Consider the following 19,995-nt stretch of genomic DNA (forward strand, 5'->3'; position numbering starts at 1 on the left):
TGGACAAACATCATCTTTCATGGACTTTTGTCCAGGACAGCCCCTGTAAAAATTATTTTGATGAAGGGCAGCGTACAACCCACAGGACAGCTCCAGTAAAAATTAGTTTGGTGAAGGGCAGCATACAACCCACAGGACAAATTATTTGTATGAGCGTAACCCTACAGCAGACAGGACACCCCCTGTAAAAATTATTTGTAAGAGCATACCCCTACAGCACACAGGACACCCCCTGTAAAAATTATTTGTAAGAGCGTACCCCTGCAGCAGACAGGGCAGCCCCTGTAAAAATTATTTGTAAGAGCGTACCTCCACAGTAGACAGGGCACACCCCCTGTAAAAATTATTTGAAAGAGCGTACCCCTACAGTAGACAGGGCAGCCCCTGTAAAAATTATTTGTATGATCGTACAACTTCAGCACACAGGGCACCCCCTGTAAAAATTATTTGTAAGAGTATATCCCTACAGCAGACAGGGCAGCCCCTGTAAAAATTATTTGTAAGAGTGTACCCCTACAGCAGACAGGGCAGCCCCTGTAAAAATTATTTGTATGATCGTACCCCTTCAGCAGACAGGGCACCCCCTGTAAAAATTATTTATAAGAGTATACCCCTACAGCAGACAGGGCAGCCCCTGTAAAAATAATTTGTAAGAGTGTACCCCTACAGCAGACAGGGCAGCCCCTGTAAAAATTATTTGTAAGAGTGTACCCCTACAGCAGACAGGGCAGCCCCTGTAAAAATTATTTGTATGATCGTACCACTTCAGCAGACAGGGCACCCCCTGTAAAAATTATTTGTAAGAGTATACCCCTGCAGCAGACAGGGCAGCCTCTGTAAACATTATTTGTAAGAGCGTACCCCTACAGCAGACAGGGCAGCCCTTGTAAAAATTATTTGTAAGAGCGTACCCCTACAGCAGACAGGGCACCCCCTGTAAAAATTATTTGTAAGAGCATACCCCTAAAGCAGACAGGGCACCCCCTGTAAAAAATTATGTGTATGAGCATACCCCTTCAGCAGACAGGGCAGCCCCTGGACAACACAGCATTACAGCCAGCCAGCCCCTATGGACAGGACAACAGCCAGCCAATATATGGACAAGGGCAACAGTAACCAGCCAGCCCCTATGTATATATGGACAACAGTAGCCAGCCAGCCCAGCTTTTCACACTGGGGGTGAGTAAAGAGAGCTCCCCTGAAGGACAGAGCACCCCCTAGACAACACAACACTACAGCCAGCCCCTATGGGCAGAACAACAGCCAGCCCCTATATGGACAAGGACAACAGTAGCCAGCCAGCCCCTATGTATTGTATATGGACAACAGTAGCCAGCCCCTATGGTCAGCGTCAGCAAAAGCTCCCTCCCTCCCTCTTCACAGTAGCCAGCCAGCAGTACATTATTATTTTTTATTTTTATAACAGTCTAACACACTGAGCTCCCAGCTCCACAGCCGGAATGCAAAATGGTGGCGATCACGGGACCTTTATAGAATCCAAAACCCACGAGAAACCGACAGCGGGATGATGACGTTTTGCATCGATTTCAGATCTGAGCCAGGCGGGAAAATCCAAGCCTGACTCGGTTCCCGGCTCGGATCAGGGGGGCTTATGGGGGTTCGGATTTCGGAAATCCAAACCCGGTCATCCATAATATATATACAGTATATGTATATATGCATATATATATATATATATATATATATATATATATATTAGAGAGTAGCAGGTGAGAGAGGAAATGGGGAAGACAGGGAGAAAGAGGGGTGGATTAGGGGGAGACAGAGATGGGAGGAATAGGGAGGGAGAGATAGAAAGAGATAGGATCAATAGGGGGAAAGGGATGGAAAGGTGGGTGAAACAGAGGAGAAATATCCCCTGAAGCTCCAGGGAAAATAGCGAGCAATCCAGCAAGTGAGAGGGAAATATTTGTATACAATATATATTTATATATCTATATCTATTTAATTATCTATATATATTGTGAAACACTGGGGAAGTTGTCAAAGGGGAGATACATATGCACCATGTTCCTAGCTTCTGTCTGCTAGACAGCTGTTTGGCAACCTTAATTGCCAGACTGCCTGTGAGAGGCTGATAAAAGGTGGGTCAGTTTCTCTAGCCCAGGGATGGGGAACCGCGGAGTCATTTGGTCTGGCCCTTGGAGCTTTTTTCTGCTAGCCTCATCTGGCTAGCAGGGTCTCTATAATAGCATCCTGCAACCAGAATCTATGCAGCATTGTCGCCTGGAGCGTCCTTAGGGCACTTCAGACGGTCACACCGCTGCCGTTACAGCGTCGGGCATTGCTGTAATCACCGGCAGTTGTGACCCCGCCCATGTATGATGTCACACGGTGGGGGCATGGCCTGCACCCGGCCCTGCGAATAATGTTATATACAGTCAGGTCGATAAATTTGGGACATTGACAGAATTTTCATATTTTGGCCTCTATTCACCACCACAATGATTTTGAAATGAAACAAACAAGATGTGCTTTAACTGCAGACTTTCAGATTTAATTTGAGGGTAATTACATCCAAATCAGGTGAACGGTGTAGGAATTACAACGGTTTCTATATGTGCCTCCCACTTTTTAAGGGGCCAAAAGTAATGGGACAAACTAAACAGTCCTAAATCTAACTTTCACTTTTTAATACTTTGTTGTAAATCCTTTGCAGGCAATTACAGCCTGAAGTCTGGAACGCATAGACATCACCAGACGCTGGGTTTCATCCCTGGTGATGCTCTGCCAGGCTTCTACTGCAAATGTCTTCAGTTCCTGCTTGTTCTTGGGGCATTTTCCCTTCAGTTTTGTCTTCATCAAGTGAAATGCATGCTCAATCGGATTCAGGTCAGGGGATTAACTTGGCCATTGCATAACATTCCACTTTTTAGCCTTAAAAAACTCTTTGGTTTCTTTTGCAGTATGCTTCGGGTCATTGTCAATCTGCACTGTAAAGCGCCGTCCAATGAGTTCTGAAGCATTTGACTGAATATGAGCATATAATATTTCCCGAAACACTTCAGAATTCATTCTGCTGCTTTTGTCAGCAGTCATATCATCAATAAATACAAGGGAACCAGTTCCATTGGCAGCCATACATGCCCACGCCATGACACTACCACCACCATGCTTCACTGATGAGGTGGTATGTTTTGGATCATGAGCAGTTCCTTTCCTTCTCTTCTCTTCCCATCACTCTGGTACAAGTTGATATTTGTCTCATCTGTCCATAGGATGTTGTTCCAGAACTGTAATGGCTTTTTTAGATGTTGTTTGGCAAACTCTAATCTGGTCTTCCTGTTTTTGTGGCTCACCAATGGTTTACATCTTGTGGTGAACCCTCTATATTCAGTCTTGTGAAGTCTTCTCGTGATTGTTGACTTTGACACATATACATCTACCTCCTGGAGAGTGTTCTTGATTTGGCCAACTGTTGTGAAGGGGTTTTTCTTCACCAGGGAAATAACTCTTTTGTCATCCACCACAGTTGTTTTCCGTGGTCTTCCGGGTCTTTTGGTGTTGCTGAGCTCTCCGGTGCGTTCTTTCTTTTTAAGAATGTTCCAAACAGTTGATTTGGCCACACCTAATGTTTTTGCTATCTCTCTGATGGGTTTGTTTTGATTTTTCAGCCTAATGATGGCTTGCTTCACTGATAGTGACAGCTCTTTGGATCTCATATTGAGAGTTGACAGCAACTGATTCCAAATGCAAATGTCACACCTAGAATCAACTCCAGACCTTTTACTTGCTTAATTGATAATGAAATAACGAGGGAATAGCCCACACCTGTCCATGAAATAGCTTTTGAGTTGATAGTCCCATTACTTTTGGCCCCTTAAAAAGTGGGAGGCACATATTGAAACTGTTGTAATTCCTACACCGTTCACCTGATTTGGATGTAATTACCCTCAAATTAAATCTGAAAGTCTGCAGTTAAAGCACATCTTGTTTGTTTTATTTCAAAACCATTGTGGTGGTGAATAGAGGCCAAAATCGGAAAATTCTGTCAATGTCCCAATATTTATGGACCTGACTGTATATCAAAATGGCACTCAGCACAAAAAAGGTTCCCCACCCCTGCTCTAGCCTGTCTCCTTCTGCCAGGGGAGCAGATTGAGGCCTGGAGAGAGAGAGACCTTTGCGTGTGATTGTAAACTGTACTAAATGCCGTTTTATGAGCCGAATGTTAGGCTCTTCCTTCCACCTTGATAGAGGGAATTTTATGTTAGAGCTGGACAGGCTAGGATTTATTGTTATGTTTTGTTTATTTTATTCTCTAAAATAAAACTACCAAGGCCCTGGACTGTGTGCTACTAATTGGCTGCTGTGTGCAAGGCACTGCTGTTTACCCCAGGAGACGGCAATCCTAATCTGATCTTGCGACAGAATGTATATATATATATATATATATATATACACTATATACATATTGTATATATAAATATATGTATATATATATATAAACACACACACACATATATACGCTCAGGCACATGCGCATATACTGTATATATACATACACACACAGTCTTGCGCTCTTTGCAAGCTCCATATGAGTCCAGTTGTTTATTCCGTTTATTTTAGTGCAATTAATTGATGTAGACCAGTGGTCTCCAACCCGTAGCTCGCGAGCTACTGGTAGCTCATAGTCTTAATTTTGGTAGCTTGCCTAGTTGCAGTACTGTCATGTCAACTAGGAGCCCACTAGGTGGAAGTGACCTCTGATGCATGCTCCCCTGTGGCTTCGACGCTGTGGGTGGAGCCAAGGGGAAGCAAGTCAAGTAATTGCCATAGCCGCTATAATCACCTGACGTGCTTCCCCGTGGTTCAACCCATAGTGTATACGCCACGGTGGAGCGGCACAATACGTGACAAACACCGCGAGTGACTCCTACCCAGCCCTTCTGGAAAATCACAGCAGCAACATTAAAATTTGCCTGTTCTTAAACTTTGTTTACAAATTGCAACGATATCACTATATTAATTAAATTCATTTTTGTTTTCTATGAAACATTTTTTTTCAATTCTCATTAAATGACCTTCAATTGTTCAGTTCAGCTTTTTAGTTTTTCTATAATTTTAGTAGCTCTTCAGGAGGTATAATTTGTCTCGAGTAGCTCACACCCCAATTAAGGTTGGCGACCACTTATGTAGACACTCGTTTTGTAGGATATATTTTAAATATATATTGCTATGGCAACCTCGATATCAGGGCGAACAAAATGTCAGATATACAAGCTTGTAAATTAGAACTTTGAATGATAACAGTGTGCTCTTGCATCCAACTCACTTTTGTATCAGTTGACATGTTCCTCACTTGTTCTCATGGCAGCACCACTACAACTAAATGGAATATAAAAAAGAGATCTTTTTCTAGACACTGAATGTGTTGATGGGAAAATAAACAGCAATCATATGAAAAAGTTTCTGTGAGGACTGTATAAATACACTTATTTTACTGAAGCACTTGAATCAAATAAAGGAATATAAATTCTGTTGTAAAGGCTTTAACGTCATAATATTAACATCACTTTATTTTTCTAATGTAGTATATATGTTGGACAGTTATGGTATAAGTAGATTTATGCAACCCCTTGGGGCATCTTAAGCAGCTTTTCAGCAGTTTTTCTTTGGATGCCTTTGTTAATACCTAAGAGATCCGAGAATTGTTGTTCTGGAGCACAACCCAAAAGGATAGTTAAGCAATAACCTACAGTATGTGTTTTCCATATCTTCCAAATAATGCTACATGTAGGATCTTATGACATTGTAACATTCAGTGTTTTGTTCTTCTAGCCTTTCTATGACTTTCAATGCCTGGTGGCTTGGTTATAGTATGTACTACTGAAGAGCTTCCTTACAGATGGGAAATAGAACGACCAGGGCATCTGCATGTAGTGTCAGCTACTGTGTCACTCTACACTAGTCATCCCAATCTCAGTTAGTCCATTTCTCCAATGATCTTTCCAATTGTTGGTGGAGAGCACACATGCTGTCTCCATGTCGGGTACTGTTCCCATAGTAACAAAAGCGTGCTCACTGTGTATGCACGACCTCCGACCCAATGTGTCTTCTGTGGCTTACCACACGTTCATCCTCCAACCTCCATAAGAGTAGGACGTGCCAATGAGTATCCCTGTCTGTCACCAAGTGGGAGATTTAATAATGCTTGGAGAGAGATAAAATTGGAGATAAATAGCACCAACCAATCAGCTCCTAACTGTCATTTTTCAAACACAGCCTGTAAAGAATCAGTTAGGAGCTGATTGGTTGGTGCTGTTTATCTCCAATTTTACCTCTCTCCAAGCTTTATTAAATCTCCCCCCAAGTGGGAGTGATGTGCGGTTACAGCATGAGCGGACCTTAGCTGTAGCTGGGACAGACATCACAAAGGTAAAAAAGTAGTTTAAAAGTCTGCAGCGTGACAGAAAGCTACTAGCTCCTTGGAGCTAAAGTTTTCAAAACTGAAAGTCTGGAGTTGCAAGCCTCCTGTGATGCCAACTGGGGATCAGATAAGGAGGATAGGCTTTCCTACACTGGATACCTGTTTGCACTATCAGGCACAGCAGCCAGCTGGGCTAGCAGAAAACATCCTACCTGTTGCCTTATCTACCACTGAAGCTGAGTACATGGCACCAGCAGAAACAGATAACGAGGCATTATGGTTGAAGGAGATTTGCCTGAAGTGAATCTTCGTAACTGAAATGACTTGTCTTCTAGCACTAAGCATTATGGCTGGTCTAAGCACAATGTTATAAGACACCATTTGATTATAGACCTGTTAGATAGATAATCAGAGTGTTTTATGTGTCTAGTGAGGGAAACCTTGTAGATATGTTAACTAAAAGTTTGACGTCACATTGCTTAATGCCTTACTACCAAAATATGGAATAAAGTGCACTTTGAAATGTTGATGAGTTATGTCATGTTGTGTTATTTTGTGTAACCTCCTGTGCTTTAGGTTACATGAATATATGAATGATCTACACACTGTCATGTAATCAGAAACAGCCTTGAGCTGAGGGGGGGGCATTATGTGTTGTAGGCGAGCGCTCACACTCTCTCGTCATCGGGTCTCATTTCCATAGTAACAGAGGCACGCTCACTGCACATGTGCAACATCTAACCCACTGCGCGACTTACCATGCATTCTTCTTCTTCTGTCCTTCATAAGTGTAGGATGTGCTCACTAGTGTCTCTGTGTGTCACCAAGTCTTACAGATGTGGCGGTGCCACTGCTTACCACTGTGACACCACTGCTAATGGAACTACAAGTCCTACTGCACCCCTGCATACCTCTGCAAAGCCCAGGCACTGCATGCCATCCCTGTTAACACGCTCCTTTCTGGATGTGCATCATACTGTATGTACCTGAGTTATGCTGCATTAACCCTGTGTTGTCTCACACCCTATTGTTTTACTTAGTTAATATCCAATCACTGGTTTAAGTTTTTCAATGTGTGGACTAACCTCCATCACACACTGGTGGCCCCTATAGCCTACAGCTAATACCAAATGCATTTGCCCATATTTGCTTACTTTGCCGCCCCTTCTTCCGGGAGGGGGCAGTCTGGTCTGCAGAAAGAGGGTGTGGCGGCCGGGAAAGTGGGCGTTATAGGGGATTGCATCATTGTAGCCCAGCCGCCTGCTATACATTGCCGAGAAAAGAGGCATTGTATTGTGAGGACAGGGCTAAGATGACGTGATTCACTGTGCATTGCGTCATTGGCCCCCTTGGCCGCGGGGGCTGGGGTGGTGCTAGCGGGCGATGGAGGAAGGTGCGGGAGACTTGCCTACATTTCCGGGTGGCCGGGAGTGTCACCTGATTTTCGGGAGCCTCCGGGCCATTTCATGAGTGTAGGCAAGTATGCATTTGCCTCTGCGTTATTTGGATAATGGCCCATTCACCATGCATAACATTGTATGGAAAACCCCCAGTCGCGTTGCTGTGTATGATACATTTAGTATCCTCTGCTATGCTCAAAATCTTTGGCTTTGTCCAGTTTTTGCTCTGAGTTGCTGGCACAATAGTCTGTTGTCACTTGTATCCCTGGGATTGGCTGTATATGTGATGCTATCCCTCATCACACTTGGTCTGTCTATTATATGGATAAGGCAGGTGTGAATTCTATTCCTTATGGAGTATAAGCAATGTAACAGACAAGACATGATTACCTAGCTGGAAGACATGGAGATACAGATAAAAACAAGCCAATTATTGTGGGATTTATTCCAATGGCATCTAAATGTCTAGTCATTCTGCAGTACATGCAAGTGCACCGCTGAATGCAGATGCCCAATCACCAGGATTCATTCTGCGCAGAACAGGTTCTGCGTGTTCATGCGCAGAGTGGCAGCAGGATGTCAGTGATTGACAGTCTGCTGCTGTTTGTGAGCTGGGAGGGTCTGCAATGGCCTCTCTTTCCCAAAACGGAGGTGTGTCATCACCGTTGCAGGGGGAGAGAAGAGGCAGGTATCTTCATCGGCTGAAAGAGATTTCCTGGCCTCTTTCCCTCATCTGCGATGGCTGGCTTGTGTGACCTCATGGTCACTCATCTGACCAAGGATCACACAGATGATCCAATGCTGCATCCAAGGACACAGCTCTGATCATTAATGCATGCAGGAGGCGTGACAACTGCTGCTGCATTACCATATTAGCAAGGACAGAATTCTGGGCATGATTCAGACCCGCACGTAAGCGTCCGCACGCTCGCTCTGAGCGATGGTCGCACAACTGCGCATGCTTATGGTTCACAATGCGCATGCGCAAACCAGTCATTGCGGTCAGAAATCGAGCGCTCATAAAACACATAGGGGCTGCTATTTTGAGTGACAGAATGTGCCGTTTGTGGGTGGTAACGGGGGAAGGTGCTTGAAAACGGGGGAGTGGTTGTGCGAACGCAGGCGTGCCCAACGGTCAAAAGGGCGATTAATGGGAGTGCATAATTAGCAAAGGAGCGTCATCGATCACGTCACTTGGTTGTCTTTTAGCCTGAACTGCTCGCAGTGATTACGGGAAGTAATTCCTACCTCAAGCGCTGCGAGCAGTTCAGATGCCGTTCGATGTTCCCGATTAATCTAATAAAAACAGGAGATGACGTGATTTGCGAACGGCAAAGGGGTGTCTTGAAAAATTAGCAAGCGCATTTAGCGGATGCTCGCACAGACATAGAGGCATCCCCACACCGCAAAGAGCGAGCGCTCAATTTAAATATATCTGGCCCCTTTTTGAGAGCGAGCAGCCGCAAATAGCGTCCGGGTCTGAATCAGGCCCTCTGTCCTTTGCTGAATCAGGCCTTGATTTTATTTCTAGTATCCCCTTCATGTGTGTTGCACAGGTTTTATGTCATGGAGTATTGATTATATGATAGTTATTAGGGTTCCATTGTGGGAGATTTGTTTATGTACAGATACCTTGTTTTGTAGCTAAAAATATACATTAATTTTAATTTACAGATAACATTTCTATTTTTTATTTATAACAAAGCACATGCTATACAGCTTGTGTATTCATTGCCTACAACTGCACACTGTGATATTGATGATGGATGATACTGAAAATACTGTACACTCCTTTAAGTCTTCTGTTTGAACTTTGCTGCATAAATTTCAATGTAAACTGAACCTGAGAGAGTTCTATCTTGCATCCTCTGTACCATGTAATAAGGCACACTAGGCAGCGATAGATCCTTATGTCATATTATTGCTCATGTTATACCAGTAGATGGCAGTGGAATACCACATGGATAATTGCATCATAATTCTATTCTGTCGGTGACGTTAGCATTGTGAATAAAAGCAGTTATAATATTATTACTACAGAACTAGCATATTGTCATGAAAGACCTGGAGCAGCAGTGTCCCCTTTACATGTTCTTTACAAATATTGTTGACATGGAATTTCAGCATAATAACAGGTATAAGGAGTCACAAATAGCTTATTGACTTAATTGACTTTTGGTTATACAGTACTGTGCAAAAGTTTTAGGCAGGTATGGAAAAAATACTGCAAAGTAAGAATGCTTTCAAAAATAGAAGTGTTACTAGTTTATTTTTATCAATTAACAAAATGCAAAGTGAATGAACAGAAGAGAAATCTAAATCAGATCAATATTTGGCGTGCCTTGAAAACAGCATCAATTCTTCTAGGTACACTTACATACAGTTTTTGAAGAAACTCGGCAGGGAGGTTGTTCCAAGCATCTTGGAGTACTAACCACAGATCTTCTGTGGATGTAGGCTTGCTCAAATCCTTCTGTCTCTTCATGTATCCCAGACAGACTCTATGATGTTGAGATCAGGGATCTATGGGGGCCATATCATCACTTTCAGGACTCCTTGTTTTTCGTTACACTGCAGATAGTTCTTAATGACATTGGCTGTGTTTGGGGTCGTTGTTCTGCTGCAGAATAGATTTGGAGCCAATGAGACTCCTCCCTAATGGCATTGCATAATGGATAAGTACCTGCCTATATTTCTCAGCATTGAGGACACCATTAATCCTGACCAAATTCCCAACTCCATTTGCTGAAATGCAGCCCCAAACTTGCAAGGAACCTCCACCATGCGTCACTGTTGCCTTCAGACACTCATTATTGTACTACTCTTTAGCCCTTTGGCTCGGAACTGGCAGAAACCAGTGGAACCCATGTACACCCATCTACTGTTCGGAAAAGTATTGTCAGAATTAGTCTTCATGGAAGAATTGCGACCAAAAGCCATACCTTCAATGTGTAAACAAAGCCAAGCGACTCAGCTATGCACGAAAACATAGAACTGGGATGCAGAAAAATGGCAGCAGGTGCTCTGGACTGATGAGTCAAAATTCTAAATATTTGGTTGTAACAGAAGGCAGTTTGTTTGCTGAAGGGCTGGACAGCGGTACAATAATGAGTGTCTGCAAGCAATAGAGAAGCATGGTGGAGGTTCCTTGCAAGTTTGGGGCTGTATTTCAGCAAATGGAGTTGGGAATTTGGTCAGGATTAGTGGTGTCCTCAATGCTGAGAAATACAGGCAGGTACTTATCCATCATGTAATACCATCAGGGAGGTGACAGCCAATGTCAATAAGAATTATCTTCAGCGTAAAGAAGAACAAGGAGTCCTGGAAGTGATTATATGGCCCCTACAGAGCCCTGATCTCAACATCAAGTCTTCCTGGGATTACATGAAGAGACAGAAGGGTGTGAGCAAGCCTACATCCACAGAAGATCAGTGGTTAGTTCTACAAAATGTTTGGAACTACATCCCTGCCGAGTTCCTTCAAAAACTGTGTACCTTGAAGGCAAAGGGTGGTCACACCAAATATTGATTTGATTTAGATTTCTATTCTGTTCATTCACTTTGCATTTTGTTAATGGATAAAAACAACCTATTTACACTTCTATTTTTGAAAGCATTCTTACTTTGCAGCATTTTTTCCACACCTGCCTAAAACATTTGCACAGTACTGTACATTGTAATAATATTTTGTTATTAAATTGACGTATACTACATTTTTATTAAACAGTAATTCTACTTTAACATATATAGAAACTACCGAGTTGGGGAGCAAGAAAGAACTGAAGTCCATGCCATTCATCACTTACCTCTCAGGGTTGCTGACAGCGCAGATGTTGTCTGATGACCAGCTTATTATGGGTGTTGAAATCCACTGTGAGGAAAAGGGGCGATGCCCATCCAGCTGCCATTTGTGCCGACGAGCTGGCAAGGAGCAAGTCAGCCCCATCCCAGTACTCCTGGAGATTAACCGGATCACTCCCCTGTACAACCTGATTCAAGATAATGCTACTAAAGAGGTAAATAAATGTCTTTTATCTCCACTGACTAGACCAGTGCTCCCAGGTCTACTTTACACTGATTAATGTGTATTCCAGCCTGTTAATGGTCCCTCACAATAGGTAAGGCACCACAGCGATATGCAACTCCTGGTTGGTTGAATGACAAATCATATGAAATACAAGTCATATATAAAAATGTGTCAGTGAGTGTTTTGAAAGTGAGAATGAGTGGTTTGAATTGTATTCTGTCAGTAACTGGAAGCTAGTGTAGGACTTTGAGGATTGGTGCAGAAGATGTGGAGTGACATGAGATTAAGGGGTCTATGTACTAAACCTTTGAGAAAGATAAAGTGGACAGAGATAAAGTACCAACCAATCAGATCCTGTCATTTTTCAAACACAGCATGTAAAGTAATAGTTAGGAGCTGATTAGTTGGTACTTTATCTCCGTCCACTTTATCTCTCTCCAAGGCTTAGTACATAGACCTTTAATAGCAGATTCACTGTGGTATTTAGAGTGGAATGTAGCAGGAATGAGTTTTATTAACATCAGCAGTGAGAGAGAGTAACAATTTGTCAATGTTAAGAAGAAGGAGGTAACATGACCAAGTGTAAGGGACTGGTTATGTGGAGTAAAGAAAAAAGAATGACACCAAGGTAGCAAGCATGGGTTATCGGGGAGAATGTTATGTTGTCAAGTGTTAAAGACACAAGGAGGGTTGTGACACTAGGAGAAGGTAAGGTGATAAGTTCAATCTTGGACATGTTGAGATGCAGTTAGCATTGGGACATCCAATTGTATATAACAGGCAGTTTAACATATGCAATAAAAGAGAAGGAGATAGGTTAGGGTAGGAGAGATGTATTTTATGTGTCATCTGCAAGGAGAGAGTAGCAGAGACAAGAGGAGAGCCAAGAACGGAGCTTGAGGGATCCCAACTGTTTGAGTGAGTGAAGAGGAGGATATGATGGAAGTAGAGGAGCATTTACAAAGGATGGATGAGAAACGGGCTGTAGTTAGTTTGCAGGCGGACGGCATGCCGGATGTTGAAGTCCCACTGTCTGAATCCCGACCCGGGACTAAATATAAGCGTTGAAATCCTGATGCCAGTTTAGATAATGTACCGGAATACCGTCAGCCGCCATCCCGATCGTAAGTATATCGGGGCGCCTTTGCTGTTAGCTGGGGGGGGGTTAGATTTAAGCACCTTGGGGGGTGGGGGGTGGTTAGGGTTAGGCACCACTGGAGGGAGGTTAGGGTAGGCACTAAGGGGAGATGGTTAGGTTTAGGCACCAAGGGGAGAATGTAAGGTTTAAGCACTAACAGGGAGGGTTAGGGTGCGGGGTGGGGAGGGTTAAGGTCAGAATACCGAGCATCGGGATGCTGCTGCCGGCATTTTGACAGCTGGCATCCTGACTGCCGGTATTTCATACCCAACCCTGTGAAACAAAAAGAGAGAAGTGGGATATAAGCTGGGAAGAGAGGTAAGGTTGAGAGTTTGTTTCTTTAGGATAGGAGATAATAAAGTCTATACAAATAAGGTGTACCTGGCAATAAGGAGGTAAATAAACCCTGATCAAAGACTTTGGAATGTAGTTTTTCACTTTTACTATGGTCGTACAATGTGTGCATTGCCATTCTAGACAAGTGTTGGATCAGAAAGACTCTAATGCAACTTTTTATGCTGTGATTGTAATCTTTTATAGATTTAATAACACCAGCATAACAAAATCACACAGCTAAGCAGTATGGTTATTAGTGATTGCCTCATTTACAATTACCAGGGTACTTTGCGTTCTTTTAAAACTCACAAATGGATACTTGCTTGACCACATACTTTTGATAAGGATTGTTGCCTGTAAAATGATAGGTAGTTTAAATAAACTATACCTTTATGTATGCAATGTGCTTTATAAACCATATGTTTATAAAGCACATTGCAAGCAATATAACTGTAATGTAAACTAAACTGATAAAAACTCCATGTTCATAGAACATTGTACATTTGGCGAAGTACCTTGATTAATGTCTACTGTCAAGCAACATGAATAGCCTTGTTCCTGCTATAGCGATTTAGGCAATAACAAATGACCACTGAGTTTCAATTGTATACATAAATATAACTAAAATATAATTTTAATATAAATGCAGACTACCTAAAGTTTTAATTCAGAAAACAAAATGTATTAATGGTAACTGAATACAGTTATTATACTCAAAAATAATTGGACTTGGTGCATTTTTTTTCTATTCTATGGTGAGAGCTTTATTCTAGAAAGATGTCAATAAAACAGAAATTTTGGGTTAGTGTAAAAGGAGAGTGACCTAAGTTATTCTGTAAAATGGTAATTACAATCAGTAGCTCTTTATGTTCCCTAACATAAAAGAACAAACATATTTACCTATGTACTGTAGTGTGTTTACAATTGTCAGCTATATAAAATTAATAGTTAATGGAAGCACAGAGGATTATATATATCGATATTTGCAGAACTATACGAGTGTGTTGCAATCCTATGTCATATAAAATTATCTCTCATCACATGTAGAAAGCCGTATAGATACTTGACAAAGTATCCTGCAATGCTTTTTTAATTTTTTGTGCTTACAGTAGATATACTGTATGTGATATTTTGACCATGTTCAAAGTTTTATTACAATTATCTACATTTATCTTTATCTCTCATGTTACATACTGTACCTTTTTGTATTTTATAATATTACTCATTTTTGACTAGAACTTTGAAGTCTTCTGACTGGACTCACACATCTCGCACCGTCACCTCATGGTCACCTTAGCTGGTATTTGTATTATGTTCTCCCCATTCTTAAGTGGGTTTCCTCCTGATGCAGCAGTTTCCATCCCACAGTGCACAATGGGGGCGATTCAATTCAGCAGGAGGTGAAAAGTGCCACGAGGGGGCTCCCAGAGCTATTCAATTGACCACACTATTAGGGTGACTAAATGATTTCATCTTGCACCCTCCTGAGGGTGCAAGGAGAAATGCGACTAAAGTACTGGCCTCGAGGCTGTTCTCCGCTAACAGCCTCGTGACCGGCACTTTAGTCAGAGAATGCCCTGTCTCCTGAGTAAACACCCAGGCTAAGTCACAAGAACTGTCATTTTCTGACTTAATTTGTAAGTGTCGGACTAAACAGCGCACTGAATTGAATAGCTCCAGGACCAACTTCCCAACGCTGTTCAACTCCCGCTGAATTGAATCGCCCCCAATATACTGATTGGTCTATTACTTCTCAATAAACTAAACTTAGTACTGAATGTGTGCAGGCTCGCATTTATGTGTCTATAGTGACAAATCAGACTGTGCGCTGTACTGGGGCACAAACTGATACGAATAAATAATCGTTCTCAGAGTATAAAGTGCTGTGTGAAGTGCTGGCACTTTATAAATAATAACATCCACCTTCTTTTTTTTTTTTTAAACATACTCCCATTTTCAGAGTAATGCTAAAGTGGGTGCCAATGAAGGATACATTATATTGACTTTTAATCCATACCTTATGTAAACAGTGTCATAAAAATTACAATTTGTAATAGCCAACATTGGAAGTTACTGACTTCTCAAATTAACCTTAAGTAAAGGACAGGAGAAAAGAGAAACACATACCTGCTCATATAAGCCTAACCACCCCCTGCCTGGAGCCTAACTCTCCCTGGGGGGTGCCTAACCCTAATCTCCCCCTGGGGCCCCTAACACTAACCCCCCCCCCATGGCAAACAGCTTACTAGGCCCCGCTTACCTTCGCTCTTGATGCCGGCTGTCGTCATCCTGGGTGCCGGTAAATTAACTACATCCCGTTCTCATGTACTGTAAGCAAAGTTTAATAAGGGCCATACAGACTAGCATGCAAGCAAAACACCCTGTAAGGGTATTAAACTGTTGCATCCAGCATAGTTCATGTGCAAGTGCACACTGCATTGATGATGACCTACAGAAAGGCGTATGGGTGCAAAACACTATTTATCCTGCCCATTCCTTTTGAGTAATGTACAGTACACCCAATTCCAACTCTCCATCAGCGCCTAGATTGTGTTTGGTGTACAACAGTGGTAGCAACCCGGATCATTTTGGGGCCTCATACATGATCCCTAACTCAACATATTATATTTGTAAAAAAAAAATCTTAATTTGGATGTTTGTTAAGAAACATAGGCCCTGATTCAGACCCGGTCGCTCTGACAGAGCACTCGCTCTGAATCAGGGCCGGGCTTTTTTCATTTTTTAGAACGGCCTCCTGGCCGCTCGCATAGCTGTGGGTGACCACCCACAGCTACAGCAAGCGGCTATGATGATGGTCGCGATGGTCAAGACCATCGCGACCATTGGGCTTGCGACGAGACACTTGTGGTCTCGTGGCCGCAAGCCCCAGAGAGATTTCGTCTCTAACAGAGCCGGAGTCTCTCCACTGACATCACTCGTGATGTCAGTGGGGCCACCCCAAAACGGCAGGCGTTCTCATGGGAACGCCTCCGTTTGGGCAGCCACCCCCCGGCCCACCCACCAAAGGGGGCGAGCTGTCACTCAACATCTACAGCTCGCCCCCTTTGTTGCGAGACCCAGAGCAACGGAGTGCCCGTCGCTATCCGAACCTCGCGCATGCGCACGACGTAGCCGGTTCCGTCGTGTGCATGCACTCTGGGCCACCATCGTCCCGGTTGCGAGCGCTCAGTGCTTGCGACGGGTCTGAATCAGGCCCATAGTGCAGAATACCCACTCTATGTGCTCTGGTTAAGGGAATGCCGGCAGTGTGTTGAAGAACCATGACATTACAGTCCTTGTAGAAGTAGATTACAGTTCCCATACTAAGGGGTAAATTTACTAAAGTGAGAATTTTTAGAAGTGAGTTTTAAAAGTGATGTTGCCCTAGCAACCAATCAGATTCTAGCTATTATCTTCTAGAAGGTGCTAGTTAAATGTTAACTAGAATCTGATTGGTTGCTATGGTCAATATAACTTCGAAAACTCACTTCTAAAAATTCTTACTTTAGTAAATTAACCCCTAAGGGTGTTGCCAGATTTACAACAGATCTGGGTCAAATGCTAAAATCAAGCTTAACACTCCAGGACATGGCAAATGTAAATAGTTAGTCTAATTTATAGAAGCCTCTTCCACCAGCTGTAGTGTAATATGCAACATAGCTGTAGTGATGTAGTATGCCAGCAGTGCCATTATGGATAAGTAGTAAGTACCATGTAAAAGTAATGCACAATAATGACACCAGTCGTAGTGATAACCAATAATGGCACTAGAAAAGCCCAATAATGTCACCAGTGATAATGGCATATATAGTAATGGCTAAAGTCACCAGTAAACTCAGTAAACAATAACAGCAGCTGCAGTAATGCTGCCATTTATAGCAGTGCCAAACAATGGGGGTGATTTATCAAATCTTGGAGAGAGAAAGTAGAGAGAGATAAAGTACTAACCAATCAGCTTCTAACTGTCATTTTTCAAACACAGCCTGTAAAATAGCAGTTATTGATTGGTACTTTATCCCCCTCCAAGGTTTGATTCATCTCCCCCAATGTTACTAGCATTAGTAGCTATGTCACCAATTTTAGCTGTGCCCAATAATATGACTTTCATTTACTCACACAGCTACTTACAACAAATATATATCCTGCAATAGCTCTACCCCAGTGACACTGGTTGTTCCACGAGCCCTATATGGTTGCCATTTGGGGATAATAAGTCATGCCAAAGTACATGAATACTCAATGGCAGTCTGCGCACTGTCTCTTGGCACCACTACTCCTGGAAATGACCTGGACCATTGTAAAGTTCACAAAAGCGAAGCCACATGGGCAGTAAAAGAGTATGCTCTGCCTGACACCAGGGGTCTTGAAACTCCACTTTGCAATAAATATTGTCTAGAGGTTGGAGCTGCTCGGCATTGACACCTTGTCATACTTATTATACGGGGATTGCAGGCATTGTAAACAACCATCTGAACACATCAATGCATGAAACAAATGAGGTCTTTTCATACAGATTTTTAGGATATACAGCAGTAAGGAAATGTTATGGCATAATGGTTACAGAATATAGCAAGAAGCGTTTTAATTGATGTTTTGCATTCTGCAGGTGCTTAAAAGTGCATTCATGAGCTTATATTGGTGTTCTGGGAAAGGTGAAGTCATTGAAGACTGGTGTCGATGTGATCTTACTGCCTTTGATGAGAATGGATTACCAAACTGCAGTCCTCTTCCCTCACCCATGTAAGTCACTGACAACAGATTGTATGTCCCTGGCCTTGACTTCAACTGACAACTTCTGAATAGATTTTAGACTATGCTGCAGATGCTACAGCTTGTTTTATTACCAAGGTTTGTAAAGGAAAAAAAGAATCTTGATTCCCCTACATTTGTTCAGTCATTGTTATTTTTCAAACCCAAATAGTCATTTATATAAAAAAACTACAACCTGGCTTTGTTGTTTATATGCACTCTGTTAGAGTGTATCTAACAGCTCCTCTCCTATCACTATTAACCATTCTTTCCATGGGAAACCATTTGATATGCATGGGATTGTAGTATATACAGAAAGCCTACCCTGCTGTATAATGTATCTGCCATCATTGTGAGCAGCTCCAATGGATTTCTACAGATGTGTCCTCATACATCTAGTCATAAGTGAGCCACCAGGACCCGTGCGACTGCTAGTGCCAGGTGTCCTATTCGCATCGATTTTGCCCAGAAATGCATCTTAGGGCCGGATTCAATTAGAGGCGAAAAGTGCAGTTTGGAAATAAGTTTCCGCAGATTCGGACTTTCCGCCTGTTTTGAAAGTATCTCCATATTCAATTCCAGGATGATTTCGCCAAGCAGAAAGTCAATGCATTGTAATAGGTGGAAAAGTAACTCCTATGAATAGCAGGTGAAAAAAAGTGCAAAATCGTTATTTTGGGGTGCAGACGTGGGGAAACGACTCTGAACCCTTGGGACAGCCCCCCAAAGGACAAAACAACAAAAAATTTATAAAAAATTACCTCAGAACACCCAAAAAAAGTACTTTCGTTTTGGGGGCGAAAAAGTGGGGGGACAACTATAAAATCTAGCGAAATAGACTTCTTGGGGTACTGTAAGTAGGAGCTAAGTGTTTTAAGGATTTCAGGTGCATGTATGAGGGTGGTTTATCACGTTTTTTAAAAGTTCACTTTACAGACATAAAAATATGCTAGCACCCATTTTCACGTACCCCAAATTTGACAGGACTACTTATTTTCACCAAAAAATACTGCTTTATGCCATTCTTCACCACTTATGCAAACACGCTAATAAGAAGCAATTTAAACAACGTAAGTACACTTTTATTAGGCTTTCAGTACACATCTACATTCATTCCCTATGTTAGTGCATCTCTTTTTGGGGTACAGACTGATTTCCCCACTTCTGACAGTACTTTCTGCCTGTTGCGCATTCACCGCTTTCCGTTTTCACCTGTTTAGGAATTGAATATAGAGAAAAGCGTGGACGCGCGCATAAAGTTTCCGCCTCTGAAACAGGCGAAGGAGGCGGAAAGTTGGACAGGTTAAACTTTTCTGACTTCTCACCTCTAATTGAATACGGGCCCTAGTTGCAATGTGATGCAGAGAGTGTGTTGATTAATTTGATATGCGATACTTGTATATCTGTGTACAACTGAGTCTGTATACGAAGCACAAAGAAACCTGAAAGGAGCCTGATTCAGTAAGGATCGCTATTGCGTTCGCAGCTGCAAATTCGCACAGAACACAGCGAAAATATGCTAGCGCTTGCAAAAGCGCCGCCGACATAAAGACGCCCACTGCTGCTTTCTCACATCCATTCACTGTCGCTCTTCTGTGTAAATTTCGGTACCATTGACGCACATCGGCCAGTCACACAGCATTTACACCAGGTCTGACCAGCCGCAGACACTGCAAGTCTCTGTGGACGCAGTGGGCTCTAAAGCTGCGTATGCAATCGCAGTGGATAATGTATGTACACCTAAGCAATGGCGTTCAAATGGACAAGCATGACTGCGTTTTTCCGACCACACCCCCGTCACCACCCCCAAACGCTCACAGCCTGTCAATCACTCTGCGATGGATTCCTCTGTGCGTACGTAATCGCAGTGCTATCGCAGCACACGGGCAGTGCGGCATATACACATGCGCAATGGCTAACAATCGTTCAATCTGCATACATAGTTGCGTTTGTGA

The 19,995-nt window shown here is 42.6% G+C and overlaps 1 protein-coding gene across 2 annotated transcripts in view; it reads left to right on the forward strand.

Annotated features, from left to right (window-relative positions):
• The window catches only part of ASTN2 (astrotactin 2), a 567,587-nt gene that overhangs the window by 438,203 nt on the left and 109,389 nt on the right, over positions 1 to 19,995 (forward strand). For both annotated transcript variants that reach the window (XM_088467057.1, XM_088467065.1), the window contains 2 exons: positions 11,541 to 11,806; positions 17,898 to 18,031. In XM_088467057.1, coding sequence (XP_088323183.1) covers positions 11,541 to 11,806; positions 17,898 to 18,031 — 400 coding nt within the window. The remainder of the gene's footprint in view (positions 1 to 11,540; positions 11,807 to 17,897; positions 18,032 to 19,995) is intronic.

This window comes from Taudactylus pleione, unplaced genomic scaffold, assembly GCF_031769625.1.
Source record: "Taudactylus pleione unplaced genomic scaffold, aTauple2 ptg000009l, whole genome shotgun sequence".
NCBI lineage: Eukaryota > Metazoa > Chordata > Amphibia > Anura > Myobatrachidae > Taudactylus > Taudactylus pleione.